General features: G+C 35.9%; 1 protein-coding gene across 1 annotated transcript in view; it reads left to right on the plus strand.

The window, feature by feature from the left end:
- The window catches only part of PKN2 (protein kinase N2), a 130,533-nt gene that overhangs the window by 25,573 nt on the left and 78,760 nt on the right, over window positions 1-26,200 (plus strand). Inside the window, exon 2 of the mRNA XM_025912557.2 lies at window positions 22,979-23,279. Within this exon, the coding sequence (XP_025768342.2) occupies window positions 22,979-23,279 (301 nt within the window). The remainder of the gene's footprint in view (window positions 1-22,978; window positions 23,280-26,200) is intronic.

Raw genomic sequence — 26,200 nt, forward strand, 5'->3', positions numbered from 1 at the left:
GATCAGAGAGTATCTATATGTCAAAAGCTGGATTATCATTGGTATCTGATCAGGCTACTGTAGGTTACTCCCACCCATTCCCATATATGGTTTTGTAGTACCTCATAGAATATGACCTTTGTAGGAGGAATGTGCTTGCAATTATGATTATTATATTGGTGATATAATTATTTTATGGTTATATAATTATACTACTATAAAATTTGTGAAGAGAATTAAATACACCATATTCTGAATTGTTAAGAATGTAATGTGTAGGATTCCTTCAGATGGGTAATAATCAGAGTTTGTTATAAATTTTTAAAAACACCATATTAATATAATATAGCATGAAATGTATTTTATTTTTTTTAATTAAAAAAAATTTTTTTATTTTGAGAGAGAGAGAGAGAAACAGAATGCAAGCAGGGAAGGGGCAGAGAGAGAGGGAGACACAGAATCCGAAGCAGGCTCCAAGCTCTGAGCTGTCAGCACAGAGCCCAATGCGGGGCTCGAACCCATGAACCGTGAGACCATGACCTGAGCTGAAGTCAGAGACTTAACTGACTGAGCCACCCAGGTGCCCCCTAATGTAAAGTATTTTAAATTAAGGCTAAGTTAGGATCCACTTAAGACACCAACATGGGCAGATTTCACTTGACCCTTAATATATTTGTGCCATCTTAATTGTTTTATTGTGATATATTAATATTTGTGGACACCAACTTTCCAATAAGAGGAAAAAATTAATGTGATATTACTAAGAATTTAAATAATAGCTAGAAGACTTTATTTTTAGGAATTCTAGGAGAAGCTTGTATATAATTTGGGGCATAAATTTAAATATACTTAATACTTCTTACAAGTTGAAATATACCCAGTAACATGGCATTTCAACTTGAAAATTCTTTTTTAAAAAAATTATTATTGAAATATAACTGACATGCAGTGTTATGTTTCAGATGTATGACATTGGTTCAATTCTGTACATTACTCAGTGTTCACCACAATTAAGTGTAGTTACCATCTGTCACAATTTCATTACAGTAGTACTATTTCCTATGCTGTAGTTTTCATCTCTATGATTTATTTATTTTGTAAGTGGAATTTTTTATCTCTTAACTCTGTCTATTTCACCCATCCCCCCACCCACTTCCTCTGTGGCAACCAGAGAGCAACCATTTTGCTCTCTGTTTTTAAGAGTCTGTTTGTTTTTTATTTGTTCAGTTGCTTTTTAGATTTCACATATCAGTGAAATCATATGGCATTTGCCTTTCTCTGCGTGACATTTTATTTAGCATAATACTATCTAGGTCCATCTATGTTGTCACAGATGGCAAGATCTCATTCTTTTTTTATGGATGAGTAGTATTCGTGTGTGTGTATGTGTGTGTGTAAAACACATCTTTATCCATTTATCTATTGATGAACACTTGGTTTGTTTCCATATCTTGGCTATTTGTAAATAACGCTGTAATAAACATAGGGATGTATGTATGTTTTTGATGAGTGTTTTGTTTCTTGAGGTAAACGCCCAGTAGTGGAATTACTGGGTCTTATGGTATTTCTATTTTAATTTTTTGAGGAGCCTCCATATTATTTTCCACAGTGGTTGCACCAATTTACTGAACATTCTTAACATGTTTTCAAGAAAATGCGCTCTCAGAGTAGAACAGTTTTAAGAGGTTGAGAGGCCATTTATTTGTACCTGTAGTGTTGAAATTCCAGACAGAGGACTACTCTATGTTAGATGGCTTTCTGGGACTTCTACAGATTTCTGTAACTACTTCCGCAATAATGAATCCAGTGTCTTTACTATTAGATAGTTCTCTTCTTTCTTTCTTTCTTTCTTTCTTTCTTTCTTTCTTTCTTTCTTTCTTTCTTCATTCATTCGTGTATGTTATTCCTTTCTTGTTTTGTTAAAAAATAGTAATATAAGCATAACAAAAGATGTATAGAGGTTAATAAAACACTGTTATATTCACTCAGCTAAAGAAATAAAGATTACCAATGCAGTTGAAAGAGGATACGTCTCTAGCATTTCTTCCCCTCCCCACCCCTCCACCCCCAACTACTATATCTAGTATTTATCACTTCTACACCAGAAATTATTTCTTGATGAAATCTCTAGCTCTGAGATTCACTCTCATGGTAATTATAAATATTTTTCCTTGTGTCATCAGTGGACATGAAGGACAGTGGCAAGGTTGCACTCAGTTTCACATACCATATTTCTATCAAATTGCCCATGTAACACTTTATCAGGCACTAAGTTTTAACTTGTTTCAACCAAGTCACTTGGCTCTTTTGTTTCTGTTTGTAAATAGCTGTTAACTTTTCTTGCACTTAACTGGTTTTACTTCCACTGGGATGTTCTGTTGTATGGCCTATAGTTGATTGTTGCCTTCCCTACCTCCCAACTCTGAGTAACTGACAACTTGCTTCCTATTTCTTCAACCTAATCAGTAAATAAAACATTAAATGAGAGTCCCAAGTTTGATTTCCTCCTTCCTTCCTCTTCTCTCCTTCCTTTCTTTCTCCCTGTCTGTCCATCTATTCATTTGTCTGTTTGTAATCTTAGTTTGGTTGCCTTCTTTGTATATTTTCAAACCACAAAAGCATCTCTGGACTTTTCCTTTGTAATTGTTTCTCTTAGTATCTCTTTATTTAAACCCCCAATTCTTACTATGCTTGGAATAGATATGCTACTATGTTATCTATTTTGTTTATGTTTTATTATTTTAAAAATATTTAACACTCTAGTACATTGTAGGTTTGTGACATATCAGATGTTCTCAATTAAGCATGACACATAAAAAATTAACTTTGGTTCTGTCTTTTCTCCATTTTGATATTGTACTATCCCTTCCCAATTTTTTGGCTCTATTTAGTGATAATGGTAATAATGTTGGCCCTCCTGGTAATTGAATAGGTGATAAATGCCAGAAACGGTGAAGATTTTGATGTTTTACTGATTTAATCACTTAAGTCCTTTGAGACAAAAACCTTTGTTCTTAGTTCTGATATTCTTATAGTTTTCTTTCTTTGCTTTCTGTCATTAGAGTCTTTGCTTTCTGTCACAGTTCTCTGCCTCTGCCTGAGTCACTTCCCCACCTGTCTGCCTCGGTCTTATTGTCATCTTCACAACCAGAATTTCCACATTTTTCAGATATGCCCTGTGTGGTGATAAAGCCCCTATTGAGAAGTACTGGCTAGGGGAAATGACTTAGTTCATGTTTAGAGATGAAAGAAAAATATAATGTATAAGTAACCCTTTTTTTTTTTTACTCTGTTTTTAAGAGTGTCAGTTAAAGTATAATGGTCACTAATAGGTGTATGAGATTATTCTTCTTATTTCTTATATTGTTAGGACCATGAGCACAAAACAGAACTTGTATGTATTATCTCCTGGGAAGTTTAGGAATGGAAGAGAATCAGAATGAAGAAGATCCCCTGCTTTATCTTCAGAGGTGTGCAAACAAACAGAATCTAGGCAGTGAGGAAGATCTGTTTCTCTGGTCTTCCAGAGCCCTGCTTGTTATAATTTCTGAAGTTACTTATATTTTTAACATGGTTAATTTTTATTCCAGGAAGTTAATCAGGGTCTTATTGTGTGCCTTTTTGTGAATATGGTATATTTCCTAAAAAGTCTATGTTAGGCTCTTAAGAAATAGCTAACAGCTATTGGTTGACAAAAGGCTTGACATTTGTGGGTTCTGAACTTTGGGATGAACTTGGATGAACTTAGGGATCAGTGAACCCCCTGAAACTTCCTCCCATTCTGTGTGTATGTGTTGTGTTGCACATATGAAGTATTCTGAGAGTCTGTTGCTTTCATCAGGATCCCAGAGATTTGTGATCTGTGCCCCCCACCCCTTACCCCAACTCCACATACACAAAAAGTTTAAGAATCACTACTAGGGGAAAATTGATAACATTGAACACTAAAATGGTGATTATATGTTGCTAGAAATACCGGTAGCTCTAGTACCTGTCACTTGATACAAGCCCTCTGCTCTGGTTTAGAATGCAGACAAGATAAAGTTATTTCTATTTTAAGCATATAAGGGTCTAAGAATTTGGAATGTGAAGATAAAATAACAGGAAAATCAAGTAGTCATTAAGAAGACAGTTACTAACAAAATTCATATTTTGCTCACTGTATAATTTTCTTTTGTGTTTGAATATGCTTGTGACTTAATAGAAAAGAACAATTGTGACTGAAAGCTCTTTCCATATTATAAAATGTGAGGATTACTTTGATTTCTGACTGGAACTGTTTGTATTCCCAGTACTTTTTTTTTCTTTTTGCCTGAAACTTTTTATATAACTAGCATTTTTTTTTATTAGGAAAGGGGTAGAATTTTGGGTTTGGATATGGGGGATTGTTAATCTAGCTATGGAAATTGAAGCACATTTTTTTTTTTAATCCTTAAAAATATTTATTGATTAGCTAGGATGTGGCAGACATGGTGCTAGGGACACAGCTGTGAACAGATACTTCATCTGCTTTTAGAGAGTTTAACTTATTGTGAAGCAGGGAAGACAAAGTAAGGCACGATAAGTAAGGATGTGATAGAAAGAGGTATGGGTACTGTGGATCACCTCACAGGAGCACTCGGGCGATGATTGTAAATGGTGTTGTGTTTTTAACTTTGGTGTCTACCTGGTCATTGTGAATCCACAGAACTATGATTGATTTTTTTTGAAATATGACTGATTTTTTTAAATATGAAGTTTATTGTCAAATTGGTTTCCATACAACACCCAGTGCTCATCCCAATAGGTGCCCTCCTCAATGCCCATCACCCACTTTCCCCTCCCTCCCACCCCTCCATCAACCCTCAGTTTATTCTCAGTTTTTAAGAGTCTCTTATGGTTTGGCTCCCTCCCTCTCGCTCTGTTTTTTTTTCTTTCCCCTCCCCCATGGTCTTCTGTTAAGTTTCTCAGGATCCACATAAGAGTGAAAACATATGGTATCTGTCTTTCTCTGTATGACTTATTTCACTTAGCATAACACTCTCCAGTTCCATCCATGTTGCTACAAAAGGCCATGAAATATGACTGGTTTTTGAGTGTTCTTGTAACCTGTAATATTGCTGAACTATTTTATTGTGGAAGTTTCTGGTAAATTTCATGGGATTTTTTTTTAATGTAGATGACCATTTTATCTGTTAATAGGAACATTTTGGTTCATCCTTTCCAATCTGCATGCCCTTTATTGTCTTATTGAAGTGATTAGAATGCCCAATACTGTGTTAAATAACATTGCTGAAAGCATATGTCCTTATCCTGATCCTGATCTTAGGTGAAAGCATTTAGTCATTCAGTTACATATGCTAGTTGTAAGTATTTGTAGAATCTCTCTATCAAGTTCAGGAAGTTCTCTATTCCATATTTTTAATTATAAATGCCTGTTGAATTTTGTCAAATGCCTTTTCTGCATCAGCTGGTAGGATTATGTGATTTTTCATCTTTATTCTTTTGACATGGGGATTATATTGATGGATTTTTGAATATTGAACCAGTCTTCCATACAAGAATAAACCCTACTGGGTTATAATATATAATTTTCTTCATTGCTGGATTCAGTTTGGCTTTTTTTTTTTTTTTATGATTTTTTACATCTAAATTTATGGGAGAATTTTCTGTAAAGGATTGTCTAATAGTTACATTAGTTATATTACGTGAGTTTGGGTGGTTTATCCTTTTCAAGGAGTTGGTTGATTTCATCTAAGTTGTTGATTCAGATTGTAGATATGATTTTAGTGTTTTCTTATTGTTTTTTTAATGGTTTAATATTTATAGTCACACTTGCTATTTTATTCCAGATATCGTACATTGTGTCTTTTTGACCTTTGTTAGTCTTGCTGGAGGTTTATCGATTTTATTGATCTTTTCAATTAACTTTTGTTTCAGTGATTTTTTTTTCCCTCTGTCATTTTTTTTTTTTTAATTTTTTTTTTTTTCAACGTTTATTTATTTTTGGGACAGAGAGAGACAGAGCATGAACGGGGGAGGGGCAGAGAGAGAGGGAGACACAGAATCCGAAACAGGCTCCAGGCTCGGAGCCATCAGCCCAGAGCCTGACGCGGGGCTCGAACTACAGACCGCGAGATCGTGACCTGGCTGAAGTCGGACGCTTAACCGACTGCGCCACCCAGGCGCCCCTGTCATTTTTAATATCATTGGTTTCTGCTCTTATTTTTTACCGTTTCCTTCTTTAACCTGCTTTTGGTATATTTTGTTCTTTTTTATTCCTTGAGGTGCAAGTTTGGCTACATCCCACACATTTTGTTACATTATATTTTCATTTTTATTCAGCTTTGTGTATTTTAAAAATTTCTTTGAAGACTTCTCTTTTGAACTATAGATTACTTAGAAGTGTGTTTTTAGTTTCTGAGTGCTTAAAATTTTTCTTTCTGTTGACTAGCTTGATTCTTTTATGTGAACATGCTTTTTATGTTTAAATTCTTTTAAATTTATTTAAGGTTTTTTTTTTAACTTTTTTTAAATGTTTATTTATTTTGAGAGAGAGAGAGAGTGAACAGGGGAGGGGAAGAGAGAGAGAAAAGAGAGAATCCCAAGCAGCCTCTGTGCTGTCAGTACAGAGCCTGATGGAACACTCAAACTCATGAACCATGAGATTATAGCCAAAATCAAGAGCTGGATGTTCAACTGACTGAGCCACACAGGCGCCCCTGTTTAGGTTTGTGTTATGACCCAGGTTCTGTTCTATTCTGGTGAATATTCTATGAGCACTTGAAAAGAATGTATTTTGTTCTTGTTAGATGGAGTAGTCTGTAAATGTTAATTAAATCTTGTTGATGGTGGTGTTTGGTTCTTCTGTCTTCTTGCTGGTTTTCAATCTTGTAGTTCTGTTTTGCTGAGAGGGGAGAGTTGAAATCCTCAGTTATAATTGTATATTTTTTCTGTTTTTCCTCTGGATTCTATCAGCTTTTGTTTCTTTTATTTTAAAGCTCTGTTGTTTCCACATTTAACATTACTATGCCTTATTGGTGGATAGATCGTTTTATTGTTTTGTAAGGACTCTCTTCTAAAATTCCCTGATAATTTTCTTCACTTTGAAGTCTGCTTCTCCTGGTATTAATATAGCCACTGTTGCTCTTATTTTTGATAAGAGCATGGCATCCTTTTCATTCAGTCTACTTATGCCTTGATATTCAAAGTTAGGGTCTTATAAATAGCCTCTAGCCAGGTCATACTTGTTAATCCATTATGCCAATCTCTCTTTTTGAAATTTTGTATGTAGGCCCTTTACACTTAAAATTAATTACTGACATGTAAGAGCGTAAGTCTGCTACATCACTATTAGTTTTCTGTTTGTTCCTTCTGTTTCTTCCTCCTCTGTTTCTCTTTTGTTGCCTACATGTGGGCTACCTGAACATTTTTTAGAATCCATTTTTATTTATAAGGTTTTGGAGCATATCACCAGTTATTCGTTAAAGTGGTTCCTTTGGGTATTACGACGTGCATGTGTAACTTTTTTTTGGATACTGTTGGTATTGGCATTTTACCACTGAGTGAAATGTGGAAATCCTACTTCTACTTAGGTCCCTTTCCCCATTTTAAAGTTAAAATTATCTTGTTTACTCTACATTGAGCACATCAGATGATCATAAAAATTCATAAGGAAAATGATATTCTATTACATTTAGCCCTATTTTTATTCATTTTGTCTTTCTTTTTAAAGTTATAAACCTCTTGCAGTTATCATTTTCTTCTAGTTTGAGAACTTCTTTTAGCCATTCTTTATGATTAAGACTGCTGCTGACAATTTTTCTTAGTTGTCTTTGTCTGAGAATGTCTTTGTTTCCCTTTAATTCCTGATGGATATTTTCACTGGGTATAGAATTTGAGGTTGACAGTTCTTTCAGCATTTGAAATGTTATACTGCTTTCTTCTGGCGTCTATGGTTTCTGTTAAGAAATGCATCATTTCTCTATAGCTGCTTTTAGAACTCAAGCTGCTTGGTTTTTTGTAGTTTTCATAAGTCTGATTTCATATATCTTGGCTTTTTTTAGATGACCATAGGGTTATCCTTTCTGGGACTTGCTCAGTTTCTTGAATCTGTGGATTTATGCCTTTTGGCAAATTTTGGAAGTTAGCCATTTTGCCTCCAATTTAAATTTAAAAACTTTTTAAATGTTTTATTCTTGAGAGAGAGAGAGAGACAGAGCATGAGCGAGGGGAGGGGCAGAGAGAGAGAGAGGGACACAGAATCCGAAGTAGACTCCAGGCTCTGAGCTGTCAACAGAGAGCCCGACGTGGGGCTCAAACTCACGAGCCATGAGCTCATGACCTGAGCCAAAGTCAGATGCTCAACCGACTGAACCACCCAGGCGCCCCTCCTCCAATTTTTTTCGGACACATACTCTTTCTCTTCTCCTTTTGGGACTTCTGTAACACAAACGTTAGATTTTTGTGGTTTATTTATTTTTTCAATCTATTTCCTTTCTGTTGTTCTGTTGTTCATATTGGTTAAGTTCTACTCATCTGTCTTCAAGTTTAATGAGTCTTTACTCTGTTATCTTCAATCCAGAATTGAGCCCATCCAGTGAGCTTTTTATTTTATTTTATTTTGATTTTTTTTTAACATTCATTTTTGAGAGAGCAACAGAGTGTGAGTGGGGGAGAGGCAGAGAGACAGAGAGAGAGAGAGACACCAAATCTGAAGCAGGCTCCAGGCCCTGAGCTGTCAGCACAGAGCCCAGCACCAGGCTCAAACTCAGGAACTGTGATATCGTGACCTGAGCTGAAGGTGGACGCTTAACTGACTGAGCCACCCAGATGCCCCAAGTGAGCTCTTTATTTTAATTGTTTTTTAATTTTATAATTTTCTTTATTTTTCCTATCTTTTATTATTTGCTGAGGTTTTCTATTCATTGCTTTCAATTTTTCAAAAAAAATTTTTGGTTAAAGCATTCTTAATGATGATTTCTTTAAAATCCTGTAATTTCATTTCAACATGTGATTTATCTTAGTTTGGGGTGTATATTGACTATCTTTTACCATTCAGTTTATCACTTTCCTGGTTCTTTGGTGAGTGATTTTTTTTTTTTTTTTTTTTATTGTTATCCTGGACATTTTGACTATTATATTGAGTCCCTGTATCTAAATCTTCTATTTTAGCAAGCACTTACTGTTTAGGTTTAGCACACAGATTCTGGCCTACTTTTGTGGGCTTTGGTTCCAATGATAATTTTCTTTCCAAAGCCCTCACAGTATTATTCTTGTGTGCTTTGTGTACCACTTGAAAGCTATTCCAAAAAGTTGGGTTTTATGGTATACTTTGGTTCTCAAACCTTTTTGCATATGAATTCTGGTCAGCTTGATGTGTGAATTGGTTCTGCCAAGTTCTGGTTCTGTGCAGGACTTCTTAGGCAGGTTTAATGAGTTCTTTTCTCCAGCTCTCTCCTCCAAGGTCATCTGTCTTTTACTCCATTCTCTTCTTGGGGTAGTGAGGAGGACTGTCTGTTCCTGCTAGATACGAGTGGAATTGGCATGGTCCCCACTTGGTCTTCATTGACCGCACACCATTGGAGGAGACAATTGCTGTCTCAGACTACCTGCTACTGCTCAATGAGGGGCAAAGCCCAGAATCTCTTTCCTTGGATGATGACACCATACAAGTGGGAGATGGAAGTTTCACCTTGTTTTATCTTCTACCACTGGACGTGGGAGCAGGTCTCTGCTGAGGGAAGGGAGCATCATCCTCATTTGCCTACTCTTGTTGAGTTAAAGTATGTATTCTGTGCTTAGTCTCTACTTGGGCTGCCTTGTCAGGGAAGGAAAGCTACATACCAGGCTACCTCAGGCTCTGGAGAAGGAGACGACACTCCCTACTTGGTCCCTGTTGATGCCTCCCCCTTGATGGGTAAGAGGAGCCCCATTCTGGGCCCTGGTGCTGTCAAAGAGCAGAAGTTCAGTATACTCACTTCAGCTTTACTGGCTGAGAAGGAGAGCACTGCCTCAGAGTGCTTGATGTCTGCCATTCTACTCTGGACTATCTGCTGCTACCAGTTAAGTCCAGGCTCCTCCAGATGGTGCTTGGTCGAATAGGGTGGGTGTTGTCAGAAAGGTTTCTGTCCTAGGGTGCCTGGGTGGCTCAGGCGGTTGAGGGTCTAACTTCATCTTAGGTCATGATCTCATGGTTTGTGAGTTCGACCCCACATCAGGCTCTGTGCTGAAAGCTCAGAGCCTGGAGTTTCCTTTGGATTCTGTGTGTCCCTCTCTCTCTGCCCCTCCCCCCCACTCGCACACTGTCTGTCTGTCTGTCTCTCTCAAAAATAAATGTTTTAAATATTTTTTGAAAAAAAGGTTTCTGTCCTGCTGAGCTGTTCCCTTTCACCATTCTTCTAGAGAGAGAGAGCAGACTCTTCTTGAGAGTCTTCTTTTTTTTTTTTAATTAATTTATTTTGAGAGAGACAGCATGAGCAGGGGAGGGGCAGAGAGGGAGAGGGAGAGAGAATCCCAAGCAGGCTTTGCACTGGTCAGCATAGTGCCCAATGCGGGGCTTGATCCCATGAACCATGAGGTCATGACCTGAGCTGAAATCAAGAGTTGAATGGTTAACCAACTGAGCCATCCAGATGTCCCCACCACCCCCCACCTTTTTTTTTTTTTTTAACTTTGGCTTTGGAGGTTCTTGTCTGATACCCAGGTGGATAATTCTGTGATAAAAATAAAACCCAGAGAATTTACCACCTTGTGTTCCTCAAGACCTGAAGTTTCTAACTGGTTTTCCTTTTTTTCACCTCTCAGAGTCTTAGAATTGTCTGCTGTTTTATTACCAGAGTGTTTAGTTGTAGTTAGTTATCAGGCAGGAGTAGAAAGAAATGAGCCTGTTCGATCTTGTCCAGAACCAGAAATTTGACAAGTCTGATTTTTGTTCTAGTTTCTCAAGCAGGGGTGCTTCTTTCTTTCACCTTATTTGGGTAACTCTTAATCATCTCTTGGGTCTCAGAATAAAATTTACTTCCTCAGAGAGTCTTAGAGAGGCTTTCCTCAATGTTTTAATCAAATTATAGGTGGGTTTTTCATTGTTCTATCTTGTTTTTTCATTGCAGTTATCACAGTTTTTAATTGTGGTTTACTTGTTGAATGTGTGTCTTTTCTCTAGATGTAAGCTTTTTGATTGTAAGGATCCTGTCTTTTCTTTGAGAAAAAATGCTTATTGGGGCACCTGGGTGGCTCAGTCGGTTAAGCGTCTGACTTCAGCTCAGGTCATGATCTTGCAGTCCATAGGTTCGAGCCCTACGTCAGGCTCTGTGCTGACAGCTCAGAGCCTGAAGCCTGCTTGGATTCTGTGTGTGTGTGTGTGTGTGTGTGTGTGTGTGTGTGTGTGTGTGTGTGTGTCTCTCCCCCTCCCCTGCTCACGTTCTGTCTCCCTCTCTCTCTCAAAATGTTAAATAACATTAAAATAAACATTAAAAAATGAAAAGAAAAAATACTTACCATTTTTTAGAACAGTTTTAAATTTATAGAAAAACTGAGAAGACAATAGGAAGTTCTACATACCCCAGACTCACTTCCCCATTTTTAACATTGTATGTAAATATGGGACATTTGTTACAGTTAATGAATCTTGTTAGGAATTAAAGTCCATACTTTACTCAGATTTCTTTAGTTCTCATTTTTTTCTGTTCCAGCATCCCATCTGGATGCCACATTACATTTGGTTGCCACTTCTCCTTAGGCTCTCCTTGGCTGTTTTAGTTTCTTAGACTTTGCTTTTTTTTTCTTTTTCTTCCTTTTAAAATGATCTCAACAGTTTTGAGGAGTGCCAGTCAGGTATTTTATAGATGCTCCTCTATTAGAATTTGGTGTTTTTCATTATTAGACTAGAGTTGTGGGTTTTCGAAAGGTAAATTACAGTGTTAAAGTACCATTTTACATAATACCAGCATGACTTATCACTGTTGATGTTGACCTTGATCACCCAGCTGAGGTAGTGTTTGTCAGGTTTCTCCTGACTATAAAGTTATTTTTTTTCCCTCCTCCTTTTCATACTGTACTCTTTGGAAGGAAGTCACTATGCACAGCTGACATAAGGAGTAAGGGGGTTAGGCTCCTCTTCTTTGATGGCAGTGTGTGTGTGTGTGTGTGTGTGTGTGTGTGTGTGTGTGTGTGTGTGTGTAAAAATTATGTTGAATTCTTATATACAGGAGGTTTCTCTCCTTTACCATTAATTTATTTGGTTATTTATTTATACCAGTATGGACTCATAGATATTTATTTTATACTTTGGATTATAATCCAGTACTACCTTATTTTGTTGCTAAAATTGTTCTAGTTTTGGCAGGTGGGGGTTCTTCAAGCTGGCTCTTGTGTCCCTTTGACATAGCTCCATCAATGGCTATGATTTTTGTTTTGAGTATTTCTTTACTTTCTTGCACTACAAGATGCTCCAGGCTCATTTTGAATCTTTCCTACTCCTAGAATCAGCCGTTTCTCCAAGAAGTCCTGTTTCTTTTTTTGGAAACTAGTATTAGAAACCAGGATCTGGGCACTAGGTGTATCATTAAGGAGTAAGGTCATGATTATAAAGTATCATTTAGGAGATCGGAGATCTGAGAAAGGAACGCAGGCTGTTACAAGAGAATCAAAGTATATTACACATACATATGAAACAACCTCACTGAAAGGAGTGGTGGGGAAAGGTGTTAACCTAGGTAACCTTGAAAATGGAAAGAATCTGCAATACTAAAAGCCAAAGGAAGTACATGTAAGCACTGTACTGTAGTTGATAAAGTTGTTTCCATAGGGATATGGGTGGACAGTTCTGATCCTGCTGTAAATGTATGCTGGAATTGAATAATTAAAGTGGATGGCCAGTAGTAGGAGCCAGATTTCTTAGTAGAAGAGAATTTACAGACGAACAAGGGAAGGAGACTAGAATGAGGCATATAGATTATGGATTAGAGTTGGAGGGGTCATTATATAGTTTTAATACAATATAGATATCCTTTTTTTGTCCCACCACTGTGTATTCAGTATGCAGCACAGCATCTAGCATACATAATAGGTATTCAGTAAATATTTGTGAGATGAATGAATTAGTCATGTTTGGCCAGGATATGGAACACTATGGTTTAGCTTAGTCAGATGTCCATCCTTAGATCATTCAACCATGGCCAGGGATTATGGAATCACATTAAAAACATTGACACCTTCTCTAGAGTCACATGGTTTGAGTGAGATAAGAAACATTTCCCAAAAGCTCAAGGAAGAAGAGTATGCAAAATAAGACCAAAAATAAAAATGACTAACAGCATCCTTTGGAACAGAGGCAGAAATCTGACCCATTAGGTTCAGTTTCATGGTATAAAATGAGGTTATTTTAAAGTAGTAGTGTACACAAATACTTAATAAGGAATATTGATCTTGATAATGAAAACATATATAGATCTGGATTTGCAGTTGTCATTACTAAATTAGATTAAACTTCATGTTTCAAAGCAGGAAGCCAGATGTATTATTTATGACTCTGATTTGTGATAAGAGAAACCGTAAGTCAAACCAAATTCAAGCAAAAGAGGAATTGGTTAGCACTATGACTAAAAAGTTTAGGGGTATGGGAGTATGTTTAAACATGATTGGATTTAGATGCTCAGCCTGTGTCCTCCATGGTTTTTTTCTCTTTAATTTTCATCTTTACTTTTTTCTGGGTTAGCTTTGTTTTCTGCTGGCTATGATAAGAAAAACTTTTTTGGGAGATGGCTGATGAGATCTCCAAGGCTCAGGCCGTCTGGCCTGGTAGCAAGATGCTCTTTGAGATCATTCACAAGGAAATCCCAGCCAATATGATACTGGTCATATTTGAGGATGACCAGTGTCTTGCTTTCCGTGACATTTCCTGTGAAGCATCAATGCATTTTCTGGTGATAGCCAAGAAACTTATATCTCAGATTTCTGTAGCAGATGATGATGAAAGTCTTCTCAGACATTTAATGATTTTTGGGAAGAAATGTGCTGCTGATCTGGGCCTGAAGAAAGATTACTGAATGGTGGCAAATGAAGGTTCAGATGGGGGACAGACAGCCTGTCTATCATGATGAATTGGCCTCCTGGTTAAGCATGTTTTAGGGATAATTTTCCCTTCTCTAGGCAATGATCAATGTTTGCAAGTTCCGATATGTTAAATGGTATACTTATTTTTGCCTGTGTATGGAGAGATTGAGGAAATAATTTTTAAAACCCATGCATTATAATAAAAAACAATGTTGCATGATTTACAGTAAAAAAAAAAAAAAGAATGCACTTCTCTTTGTCAATAGTTTTAATAGCTTTTTTTATTGTCTTTGCAACTGGTGTTCTCTGGAGAAGGACTTTCTTATCAATCCCTGAAAAGGACCTCTGAATAGGACTACTTCAATCCATGACTAATCCTAAATCAATCACTGAATCTAAGGATTGGGTACTCTGACCTACATGTAGTTTATGGTTAGTTTTATGACAGGAATGGTGAGGAAGTAAGGTGGATTTTTTTAAGCAAATCTGTTTTGAAAGGTGATGATTTTGTTTTTTTGAAAGAAGAGGATTGTTGTCTCTATCTACATCCTTCTCAAAGTGTGGAGGTGGGGAGCAGGGGGCATAAAGTGGGAAAGAAAAGGAAAAACAATTTTTAACATAATGACAATGTTATTGACATCCCCATCACCCACATTAGATTGTTATACTTTTTATATCTTGGAAGTCACAACAAGTAATTAATAATTATTGTTATTGAAGAGACTTCTTAAAGCGATCATTATTTCTTGCCTTCATTACTACAGTAGCTTCAATTACATATTTATTATAGTGTCACAAACTTTCAAGATTCTCTGCGTATACTAGGTGTTTTTTTTCTGGTCTTGCCTGTGCTCAGTTATGCAGCTGTATTCAGCTGGTGGCTAACCTGGACTGGAATGCCTCAGTCACATGTCTGGTGTCTCAGCTGGAATGGTTGGAACAGCTGGAGTGCTTTGGTTCTCTTCCACATGGCGTCTGTCCACATGGTCATTTTCATCTTCCAGGGCCTTTCTCTCTCTCTCTCTCTAGCAGAGTAGTCTGGACTTCTGTAAATAGTATTTGAGGTTTCAAGAGTGAAAACACAAGTTATGAGACCTCTTGTGTCCCCTTCCTCATCATCACAATGTCACTTCTATCACACTGTCAGAATAAGTCAAAAGACTGGTGTTGAATCACTGTGAAAGGGGGACTACAAGACAGTGTAAATGCAGGAAGGCAGGAATCATTTGAGACCATTTTGCAGTGGTCTACCAGAGCTTCATAGAGCATATAGCTTCCCTGCTTTTCCCTGCTTCCCCCAATCCTCAAATCTACTCTTAACGCAGGAGGTCATAGCATATCACTTATTTGCCTAAGCCAAAAGCCAAAGTCTTTGTATTGCTTACAGGACCCTAATGATCCTTGGTCAGATAGGGATTTATATTATATCTAAAACAAGAAATCCAAAGTAGGCAGGGTAGGACTTGTGTAGCAGTTTAGTAAAGCCGGCAGGGTCCCAGGACCTCTCTCTGCTTTGCCATCTTTAGTTTGTTGGGTTTTGTCCTATTTGTCCCGTATTGTCACATGAAGATGGCTCCTGCACCTTCAGGCTTTGGATCTGCAGTCTAAGCAAAATGAGAGAGAGGTTCACCCAAATCCTGGGTTGGCTTCTCATTGACAAAAATTGTCATATGGCTACTTCTAGCAGCTAGAAAGTCTAATGAAGTGACAATTTTATCTGTGTACTTTGTTGCATTTAGCAGAGTGGGAATTTTCTCAGTAAGGATAAAGGGAGGATGGATATTATGTAGGCATCCAGTACTATCTGCTTCAGTGCTGTGTGCCAGGAACTGCACTGTTACTATGAAAGCGTACTTCTTAGTCTTAGGCATATCTATTATGAGACTTAGAAATGATACAGTCAAGGTAGTTGCAATAATTGCATTTTCATGTGAGGAAATTGAAGCTTTAACATGGTTGCAGTATCAGAATTTGTACATCACCAGATTGACTCCAAATGCTTAGTTCTTGCCATCATACTATATTCCAGCTGAGCTTTCTGTTAAACACATGCACATGCGCGCGCGCGCACACACACACACCCACCCACCCACCCACACCATGGCCTATTACATTTGTGTAAAGCTATGTTGCTTCTTCAGAGTATGTTTTTCATGTCTGTCTACCTTAATAAATTGAATATCTGAAAGAAAAGTAGACTGCTATTTTCCATTGCCTAGCATTCAGTGAACATTTTGAATAACTGTAGTTTTTTTAAAAACTGGAAGATAGGAAAGTCAAACATCATTTTGCAGATGAGCAAACAGGAACAGCGAGATGGGATAACCTGCTTGGGGTTGCATATAGCTAGTGACAGAGAGCTGGTGTTAGAACTGGTTTCTTGCTTCCAGTTGAGAGTATTCTCCCCTGAGACACAGATTGGATTAGGATGAAATTAGAGATGAGAAGTATGGCCTGCCACTATTCCTGATTTAAGGCACCTAATATCCATTAATTAATGCAAATTAGATCAAGGTGTAGTTCAAATATAAGGAAATGGATACTCCTAAGATCTCTAAGAAGGCAGTATGGAGTAAAAGAGCACCAAATTAGGAATCACAAGACTGGCATTGTGAACCCAGCCAGGTCACTGACTTTTCTTTGTGACCTTAGGCAAATTGCTTAGCTGCTTTGAACCTGCTTTCCTCAAAACTAAAAGGAAATTAGGCTACTTGATTTTTGAAGTTCCTTCTAGCTAAAACATTGTATGAGCCGTTGTACCCAGTGACTTTTTTGGGTGCTCTAGCATTTCTTGGCATCTATCAGGTCAGACTGTTTTATATTTCTATAGTGTAGGGAAAGTAACAGCTTTTTCACTTCTTCTCTGGGAACTTGGCCAGTGAGGAGTAAACATCCTTTCGTATCTCTCCCTAAATGAAGTATTTGATCATAAGTGACAGACTTTTTCATTTTGTTCTTTGAATCTGATCTGGTTCTATTTTAAGTTTTCTTAACTTTACTGGAAGTTTGTTAAAATGTAGTAAATTGAAAATATCAGGGTGCCCGGGCAGCTCAGTAGGTTGAGTGACTCTTGATTTTGGCTTAGGTCATGATCTCTGTTTTGAGTTCGAGCCCCACATTGGTCTGTGCACTGTCAGCGCAGAAACTGTCTCTTTGTACCTCTCCCGCATGCACATGCACACTCTCTTTCTCAAAAATAAATAAACATTAGAAAAGAAAGGAAAATACCAATTTATGTTTTAGTCTACAGATCAAAATTTTATTTTATGAAGTAAAAATAGTTGTATTTATTAAATACATATTAACACATCTGTGTATTTGAAATACTTTATTTACACATGGTATGGTCTAGAGTGGAATGTGTAGTCTTACCCTTTACAGTAGAATTTTACTGACTCAAAATAACCTCGTTAAATAGCAAATATACTGTAGACTATACAATACTGGTGGTATTTGTCTCTCTCTGTCTCTCAATAATAAATAAACGTTAAAAAAAGATAAAAGCTCAAAATCTTATAGAAGTTTGATGGGTTGGGGGGGCCTTTGTTGTCACTAAGGAAAAGACGTCTGTTGCTCTAATTGTCATTCATTTGTTGATAAAACGCCTTTTCTCTGTTTACTTTTCATTCAGTTATCTTCATGCAGTACTTCTTCCTCATTTTCCATATTCTCATTTTGGAGCTCTTACTAGATGGATCTTGGATCTTCTCATTTTTATCTTCCATGCTTTTTTAATTTCTCATATCTGTGTGTGATGAATCAGAAATTTCCTAAGTTTTCTGTCTGCCAGTATACTAACTCATTATCTTGGTTCAATCTGCTATTTATGTATCTACTGAGATTTTAACTTATTTTGATTCCTTTGAAATCCATGTAATTTTTACTTTTCATTTCCTACTCAATGAGGTCTCTATTATTTCCTTTATGTAGCCACTTGAAACCTGCTTACCTAAAAATAATTTCGATTGTTCTATAAATCCTGAGGGTATTAATTTCACTGATAGTTTCCTTGTGTTTGGATTTGATTCATCTGTTTGAATGACTGCATTAAGGATATGGATGATATAAAATATAAAGTAGGTAGAATTAACCATGAAACACATGAAATATTTTTTTAACAAGTATTTTGTGATGGTGAATTTAGATTGATAGTAACATAAATAGGGCATGAAAAAGAAAGACAAAGGCAAAATAATATAAACAGCAAAGTGTTAGATTAATTTGACTAGCATGGAGTGGCTAGCTTATGATTTCAGTGATAAAAGATATGAGAATTATGAGGTTTCTTTCATGTATAGATTGGTGGAGCATCAAGAGTACTTTTACGAGTTTAATTTTATGCTTAAGATTAGTTCATTTTTTTCCTTTTAAAAATCTTTTATCTGCATACTTTCTGAGTATATTAATGACTTTTTAAGAGAGTTTGTGATTAGAGGTTGCATCTAACTGTGTTTTGAAAAGATGAAAAAAGATATCTATTGTTTAATTTTGGGGTAAGCATGAAATTTTACAGAGTAGAAAACAGTTGTGAATGGAGGATGAAAGTGGTAAGCTTGTAAACGTAAATTAATATAATGTAGATAGTAGAGACAGTTATTACTGCCTATAGAAGAACCTACTGAGACCAAGATTATCACTGAAGATTTTCACTGGTTAAATATTTATTTTCTGAGGCTAATTTATTTTACTTGTGTCAGGAATATTATTTCATCGCCTAGTACTGATTCTGACATTTATAATTATTTTATTATTTTTTTAGGATAGGGACATAATTTAATAGATAAAATATCTCACATGTTCCAAATGCAAGAAAATTCTATTTTTCAGGAAATTTCACAGTGTATTGCAACTAAAATTTTTAGGAAAGTAGTAATAGAAAGTACTATAACCTTTCTTATCTACTGTCAGAGGACTTTTGGTTATCTTAAATTATTGATTATATTGTAGACATCTCTTACACTCCTTTTCAAAAAATATTTAAGCCATGTCACAACAAAAGATGGGAGTGAAATATGGTTATTAAAAATTTAGTCCTATGCAAAAAGGAAGAGGAAACAAACATGCTAACCACATATGGTCTGTATCGAATTTTAGCTAATGTAGTTGCTGTGGTTGAATATCAATTTTGCCTTTGAGTTTCCTGGAATATAAGTAGTTCTCCTTATCAGAAGGAGGAAAGCCTGAGTTCCTCAGCAGTGCAGTTCCTGACTTCTATAAGAAAAATATTAAATAGTGGACAAATCATTAAGAAAACAAAACAGAACTACTCTGCCAGGTTTAAGCCTGCCTTCAAATTGATCATAGTCTTTGGGGTGGTGAGGAGAGGCATTTAATCTAAATTCTAAGAGGGTATAGGCAGGAAATTCTTTTCCATGAAGAATTGTGATCTACTTTGATAGAAAGTAAAAGTTAGCAGAGAAAGGACTAGGAAGAAATGGTTGATTTCTGCAGGAAAGGTGATACTTTCCAAAGGTGCAGCATGCATTAGTAGCTGAGCCAAGATAGTTTGTGTCCAGCAGTAAATTCTGTAGCTTGATAGAATTGGAATTTAGGGAGAAAATTGAAAAGAAATGAGTTGAAGTAGGCAAAAGGCCTTCAAGGATTCACATCAAATATTAATGCCATTTTCGTGTAACAGTATTTTTTAACAGCCTTTATATTTTACTACCACAGTTCCCAAACTGTGCAACAAGGCTCTCTGGGGTGCCTCAGCAGACTCTCAGGATGTTGCAGTGTATTTTAAAATTTCCGGGGAAACACAGTGACACCATTTGTTGAGTATCATGTGAACTAACTGGACTCAGGTTTCAATATTAGATTTATCTACATTCCCTTTATGGAGGAACAGGAAATGAGGCTGGGAGTGTCCAATCTGAATTCAAGGGTTGAGAAATTGTGAAGGTACCCAATTGTCAGACACAGTCCATTAATAAGTGTGGTTATTAAAGAAAGAAAAAAAAAAGAGTAACGTTTTCTTTCAACTTGTGTTATTTCTTTTTTTTTTTAATTTTTTTTTTCAACGTTTATTTATTTTTGGGACAGAGAGAGACAGAGCATGAACGGGGGAGGGGCAGAGAGAGAGGGAGACACAGAATCGGAAACAGGCTCCAGGCTCTGAGCCATCAGCCCAGAGCCCGACGCGGGGCTCGAACTCCCAGACCGCGAGATCGTGACCTGGCTGAAGTCAGACGCTTAACCGACTGCGCCACCCAGGCACCCCTCAACTGGTGTTATTTCAATCAGCTACTAAGTTATCATAATTTAACTATTTATTAAGTAATTAGGATCTTAGTACTTAGTAAACAGAATTGTTACATATTTCTCTTGGCCTGTGGGGCATATGGTAAAAATTACTGATGCACTAAGGTCACCATGAGCCAAGAAACTTAGGGAGTCTCTAGCTTAGTACATAATATTAAAGCACAAATTTGTGAAAGCAGTTCATATTTTCTAAGTCTGTGAGGATAGAAATAAAAATATCTACAGAAATGAAGTTAGCTTAAACTTTTTCATCTGAGCATTGTTTGCCTCAATCCACTTCACCTGAATCTAGACAGCAGAAATTTGGCATTTTATTTTTTAACAGTAGTAATATGCTATTGTTTTTGATAACCAGCCAAAGGTAGATTCACAGCTTTGGAAACTGAATAAATGGATAATAGGACTTACATTCCATTATAAGTAGTGAAAAATGTAGACATTTTTTTTGACCCAGATACAAGATCATTCTGTATCCACATAGTTGAGGATCAGAAATTTATGGCCAATCAGGTATAGATCACTTATCCTAGGAATTTTTTTTTTTTTAAGTTTATTTATTTATTTTGAGAGAAAGATAAAGAGCTAGCAGGGGAGGGGCAGAGAGAGAGGGAGACAGAATCCCAAGCAGGCTCCACGCCATCAATGCAGAGACAGATGCAGGGCTCAAACTCAACAACTGTGAGTAAGATCATGACCTGAGCCACAACCAAGAAAGAGTCGGACACTTAACCAACTGATCCACCCAGGTGCCCCTTATCCTAGGAATTCTTAATCTCAGATCCATGGAACCTGGAAATTATATATACAAACATGAAATTTTCTTTGTCCTACTGTTTTTTGTCAGAGTTCCAAAGCGGTTCTTGGACCTAAAAAGCTTAAGAACAGATTTATCAACTACATTCTTTGCATAGTATGCCCTTTGGCACAGGGTAATTTGGTCCAAAGCCAAGATCCCATATCTTCTCATATATTAACTCATTATTCTGCAAGATAACCTGGTTTTTAGAGGTTAAGAATTAGATGTAAAAAGTATTTTTACCTAGTAACTTAAATAGAACTTATTTATATGGTTATGATGAATTCTCAAAGAAATTAAGGAAAATTTTTTAATTAATTGCATCTGTTCAAAAGCTACATAAGGGTGCATAGTGAAATGTTTCTCATTTTTATAACCTTTTATAACCACGAACTCAATACCTCTTCCCCAAAGTAAACATTATCCCTAAGTTTTATGTTTCAGAAGTTGAAAATTTAAAAACCAGTTGTATTAGAGTAATGGAATTTAAAATAGCAAATGATATACAAATAGCTAGGGCATAACTTTGGTTTGTAGATTAGATGTACTTACCCAATCTGATTTTTACGTTAAGATGAATAACTGGTACTGTGTATTGTCTTAGCTTCTATCAGTAAGACATAATTGAGACATATTTTCTGGTAATGATGTTTTTATAGTCAATCACATTATCAATTGGGATAATTAGCCATGAAATATATAGAGTTCTGTATATAGTCTATCTGAATCCTGATGCATTTAATTCATTATCCAAAAAATGATCATAAGGATATAACTTTATTTTTGCCAATATTTGGTGTGTGTGTGTGTGTGTGTGTGTGTGTGTGTGTGTGTGTGTGTGTGTGTGTTAGAGCACATGTGCGTGCACGTACCAGCAGGGGAGAGGCAGAGAGAAAAGGAGAGAGAGAATCTCAAGCAGACTCCCCCCTCCCACCCCCCCACCACCAACCCCTCTGTGAGAGCCCTATGTGGGGCTTAACCTCACAACTGAAATCATCACGTGAGCTGAAATCAAGAGTTGGAAGCTTAACTGACTAAGCTACTCTGGTGCCCCCACTATTAGTTTTTTAAAGTTTTTTTTTTTTTTTTAAATAGAAGATCAAATAAAATTATATCTTACCTTTGGAATTTGATAATAATTTTTACTTATTGAGTGACTGTACAATGGGCCAAGAATTGTGCTTGAATCTACACATAAAATATTTTGTATTATCACAATAACCCTGAAAGGTGGCAATATTATGTAGATTTTACAGATGATTAAACTGAATATTTATTTGAAAGGTTAAATAACTTGCTCAAGGGGTGCCTGCGTGGCTCAGTCGATTAACGGTCCAACTCTTGATTTCTGCTCAGGTCATAATCTTGCAGTTCATGAGATCAGGCTTCGCCCTGACAGCGTGCAACCTGCTTGGGATTCTCTGTCTCCCTCTCTCTCTCTGCCTCTTCCCTGCTTGCTCAATCATTCTCTCTCTCTCTCTCTATCTCTCAAACTGAACATTAGAAAAAATAAAAAATAAATAAAGGTTTAAAAAAAGTAGCTTGCTCAAGGTTCATAGCGTAGGTGTTAGGGTCTAATTTGGGTTCATAGGATATCAGAAATCCACTGTCTTTATACAACCCTAAGATGCCTTTGTGTGTAGATGTGTTTATTTTAATATAAATTTGTCAGGTAATGCTATTTAGTGAGTCGGCAGAGTTTTTTAACAGGCTCTTATATGGCAATAATAAAGGTAACTAGTCTCTTGCTTACTAAGAAAAGAATTAAATGTAATTAGGTATAATGTATTTAATAAAGAATCACTGAATACACAGTTTTGTTCTTATGCTGCACATTTTACTGAGCAGCTAACTTTCCTAAACTATCACATTTGTATGTTTTTTATTTTTTTTGTTTTTTTCCTGTAGGGAGATTCCCGGAGTCTTCCATTTTCTGAGAATGTGAGTGCTGTTCAAAAATTAGACTTTTCAGATACAATGGTGCAACAGAAATTGGATGACATCAAGGATCGAATCAAGAGAGAAATAAGGAAAGAACTGAAAATCAAAGAAGGAGCTGAAAATCTGAGGAAAGTCACAACAGATAAAAAAAGTTTGGCTTATGTGGACAACATTTTGAAAAAATCAAATAAAAAATTAGAAGAACTGCATCACAAGCTACAGGAACTAAATGCACATATTGTTGTATCAGATCCAGAAGATGTTACAGGTATATATGTATTTTATTTGATGTTTTTATAGTACATTAATAAGCATATCATCTTTGAAATTAGTAAGCTTTGTGAAGCTATAGTTTTTAGTTTTTCTGGAAGTACAGGGACTGTATTTTCTCTGATAGTTAAAGTCTTGTTTATATTCTGTTCAGAAATACAGTGGCTTGATGGATATGAAAATTGAAACGTTTACTTAGAGATGAGTAACTTTGCTGTCTACTCTCTTACCCTCTGTCAGTAAGACATCACTTAGAGTTATTTTTCCAAGATTAATGTTTTGTACTGAGTCAACCACATGCTCTTACCTGATTCATCCTTGTGATCAGCAACACGAGTTTGCCAGATGACTTTTAAAGTTAAAAATGTATTCTGTGACCGAGGGATATTTTTATTCTTTGCAAACGTAATTAATCAAACCTATGACCTTTGTTCTTTGTGCTCGAAGCAACTGAATTAACAACTAAGCCAACAGGCATATCATTTGAAAAGGAAGAGGAAAATTTTAAAAACCAAACATTACTTTTTTTCCTTAAATATAGAAAATAAAAGGAAAATCTAACCCATAAGTTCAACCTAAGATTTTTAAACAGTGGAATTAACAAATGTTCATGTTGGAAATTTTTCAGTGGTACAGAAAGTAAAAACAGAAAACTAGCTCTCTCTACCCTAAGCTCTTTCCCTAAAAGGAGCATTACTTTTTGTTGTATATCCTTCCTGAAAAAAATTTCTATATTTGTATCAATATTTATCAATATATACATTCTTCCTAAAGCTTTATACATTAAAAAAATCATATAAGACACATTTGTCTAATAGTTTGTCTTTGCAGAGATGGTATTTTGAGCAAGGTTTGTAATCTCTGTAACCTTCAATGTATTCATTGGCAGAGAAAAGGAGTGGTATATATCTACAGTAATGTATCCAACTGCATAGAAATTTTAGAATTTATAATTCTCTGAGAATTTAGAATTATCTAAATTCATAGAATTTAGAATTTAGAATCTCTGAGATTAGTTAATAAGAAATAACAGATATAAGCAAAATTGAATTTGACTAGTACATGAATTTGACTAAGAACCTCAAATTACCAATCTAAAAAGTTGCATAAAATACTTCAGATATTCAGCGTACTTGATAAAACTTATTTTAATGTATCAGTTTCAACATCTAGGACTTTAGGAATTTCATTGGAGACTCTCTATGTAGAGATTTAAACCTTGTAAGAATAGTTGAATCTTAAAAATAACAGAAATCATAGAGAAACCAGTCTTCTTATTTTAGAATTGAAGTCATACCAATGATGTGAATTAATTTCCCCAGAATAACAAAGTTAGCTAAGAACTCTTCAACTCCTTATCTAATATTATTCTCTTACCCACACATTCAATAATTGTATATAAATGGACATTTATATTATGAAAATACTTTTCTTAGCAATATCATATAAACTTAGAAATAGCTTGTTCTGTTGGAACTCTGCCGAGCTCTGTATTTTTTGCCCATTAGACTGCTTTAGGAGAGGTCTAAAATAAGAAACAGCCCTGGCGCTTTAAACTCTGTTTATTTAGAGAAAACATTTTTTCCTCACAGAGTACTGATAACTACCTTGTAATTGGAATATTGAAGAGTTTTTGCCACATGAAGAATAGCCTATTTCGTTTTCCCAGTCCCTCTTAAAAAACTAACTCTACTGAAATATAAACTACATGTGATAAAATGCATAGTTTAAGTATATGATTTGATGAGTTTTAACAGATGTATGTACCTAGGTAACTGTCACTGCAACCAGTGGATCCTGAAGATTTCCATCACTTCATTGGTTGTCTTGTATACATTAATTCTCAATCTCTAGTCTGCATCCCTGGCTTTAATCAGCCACTATTATATCGTCTGTAACTTTAGGTTTGTCTTTCTTAGAGTTTCATATAAAGAAATGAGCTTTAGGTCCTACTGTCAAATTATTTTCCTTTCTCAGAAGCCAATTTGGTTATCGCTGTGAAACCTTCCCTGACTTTGAGTTTATTAAAAAAATTGTTCTTTGCAAATGGCGTATTCATACAATTTGGTAATAAGTTGTTTTTTTTTTCTTTTTCCATCATCACTTATTTAATAGCAGTAAAAAACAATAAAAAAGACAGGATTAAAAGTAGTTCAAAATTAAATTTAGGTCGGATTGCCATAAAATTTTCTGTGTTTTAAATTGCATATTGGGGCGCCTGGGTGGCTCAGTCGGTTAAGCGTCCGACTTCGGCTCAGGTCACGATCTCGCGATCCGTGAGTTCGAGCCCTGCATCGGGCTCTGGGCTGATGGCTCAGAGCCTGGAGCCTGCTTCTGATTCTGTGTCTCCCTCTCTCTCTGCTCCTCCCCCGTTCATGCTGTGTCTCTCTCTCTGTCTCAAAAATAAATAAACATTAAAAAAAAAAAAATTAAAAAAAAAATAAATTGCATATTAAGGTAAACAAAATCATTTACTTTAATTAGGTCTGACAGGAAGATTCAAGAATGTAGTTCTTTGCTTTCAGTCCTGTAAAGTATGTGGATTAATAACAAGTGTTTATTAATATTAATAACTCTCATCTTAGAGGTATGCAAGCCTAATGCTCAAAGAAAAGGGACATAATTTAAGTCTGCATTATATGAATAATTACTCTGTACCTAATTAGGCCCGCTCTCACTTTACTTCTGAAATAATTAACTCTTAATCTTTAGCTTTTTATTTGTAAAATAAGGAGTTTTATCAGATGAACTTCAAGACTTAACTATAAAACTTTCTGAAATATTGCATATTATAATATCAAGATCTGATCATTTGGGACTGCTATTGGTAAAATATATTGAGTGTTCATTTATTCTTAGGAATAGCAAGAAATTAATTTTTTTGATGTTTTCTTCAAGCCCATAACTGTTTACCTTTTG

Source organism: Puma concolor, chromosome C1, assembly GCF_028749965.1.
Source record: "Puma concolor isolate L17-30 chromosome C1, mPumCon1.1.hap2, whole genome shotgun sequence".
NCBI classification, from domain to species: Eukaryota; Metazoa; Chordata; class Mammalia; order Carnivora; family Felidae; genus Puma; species Puma concolor.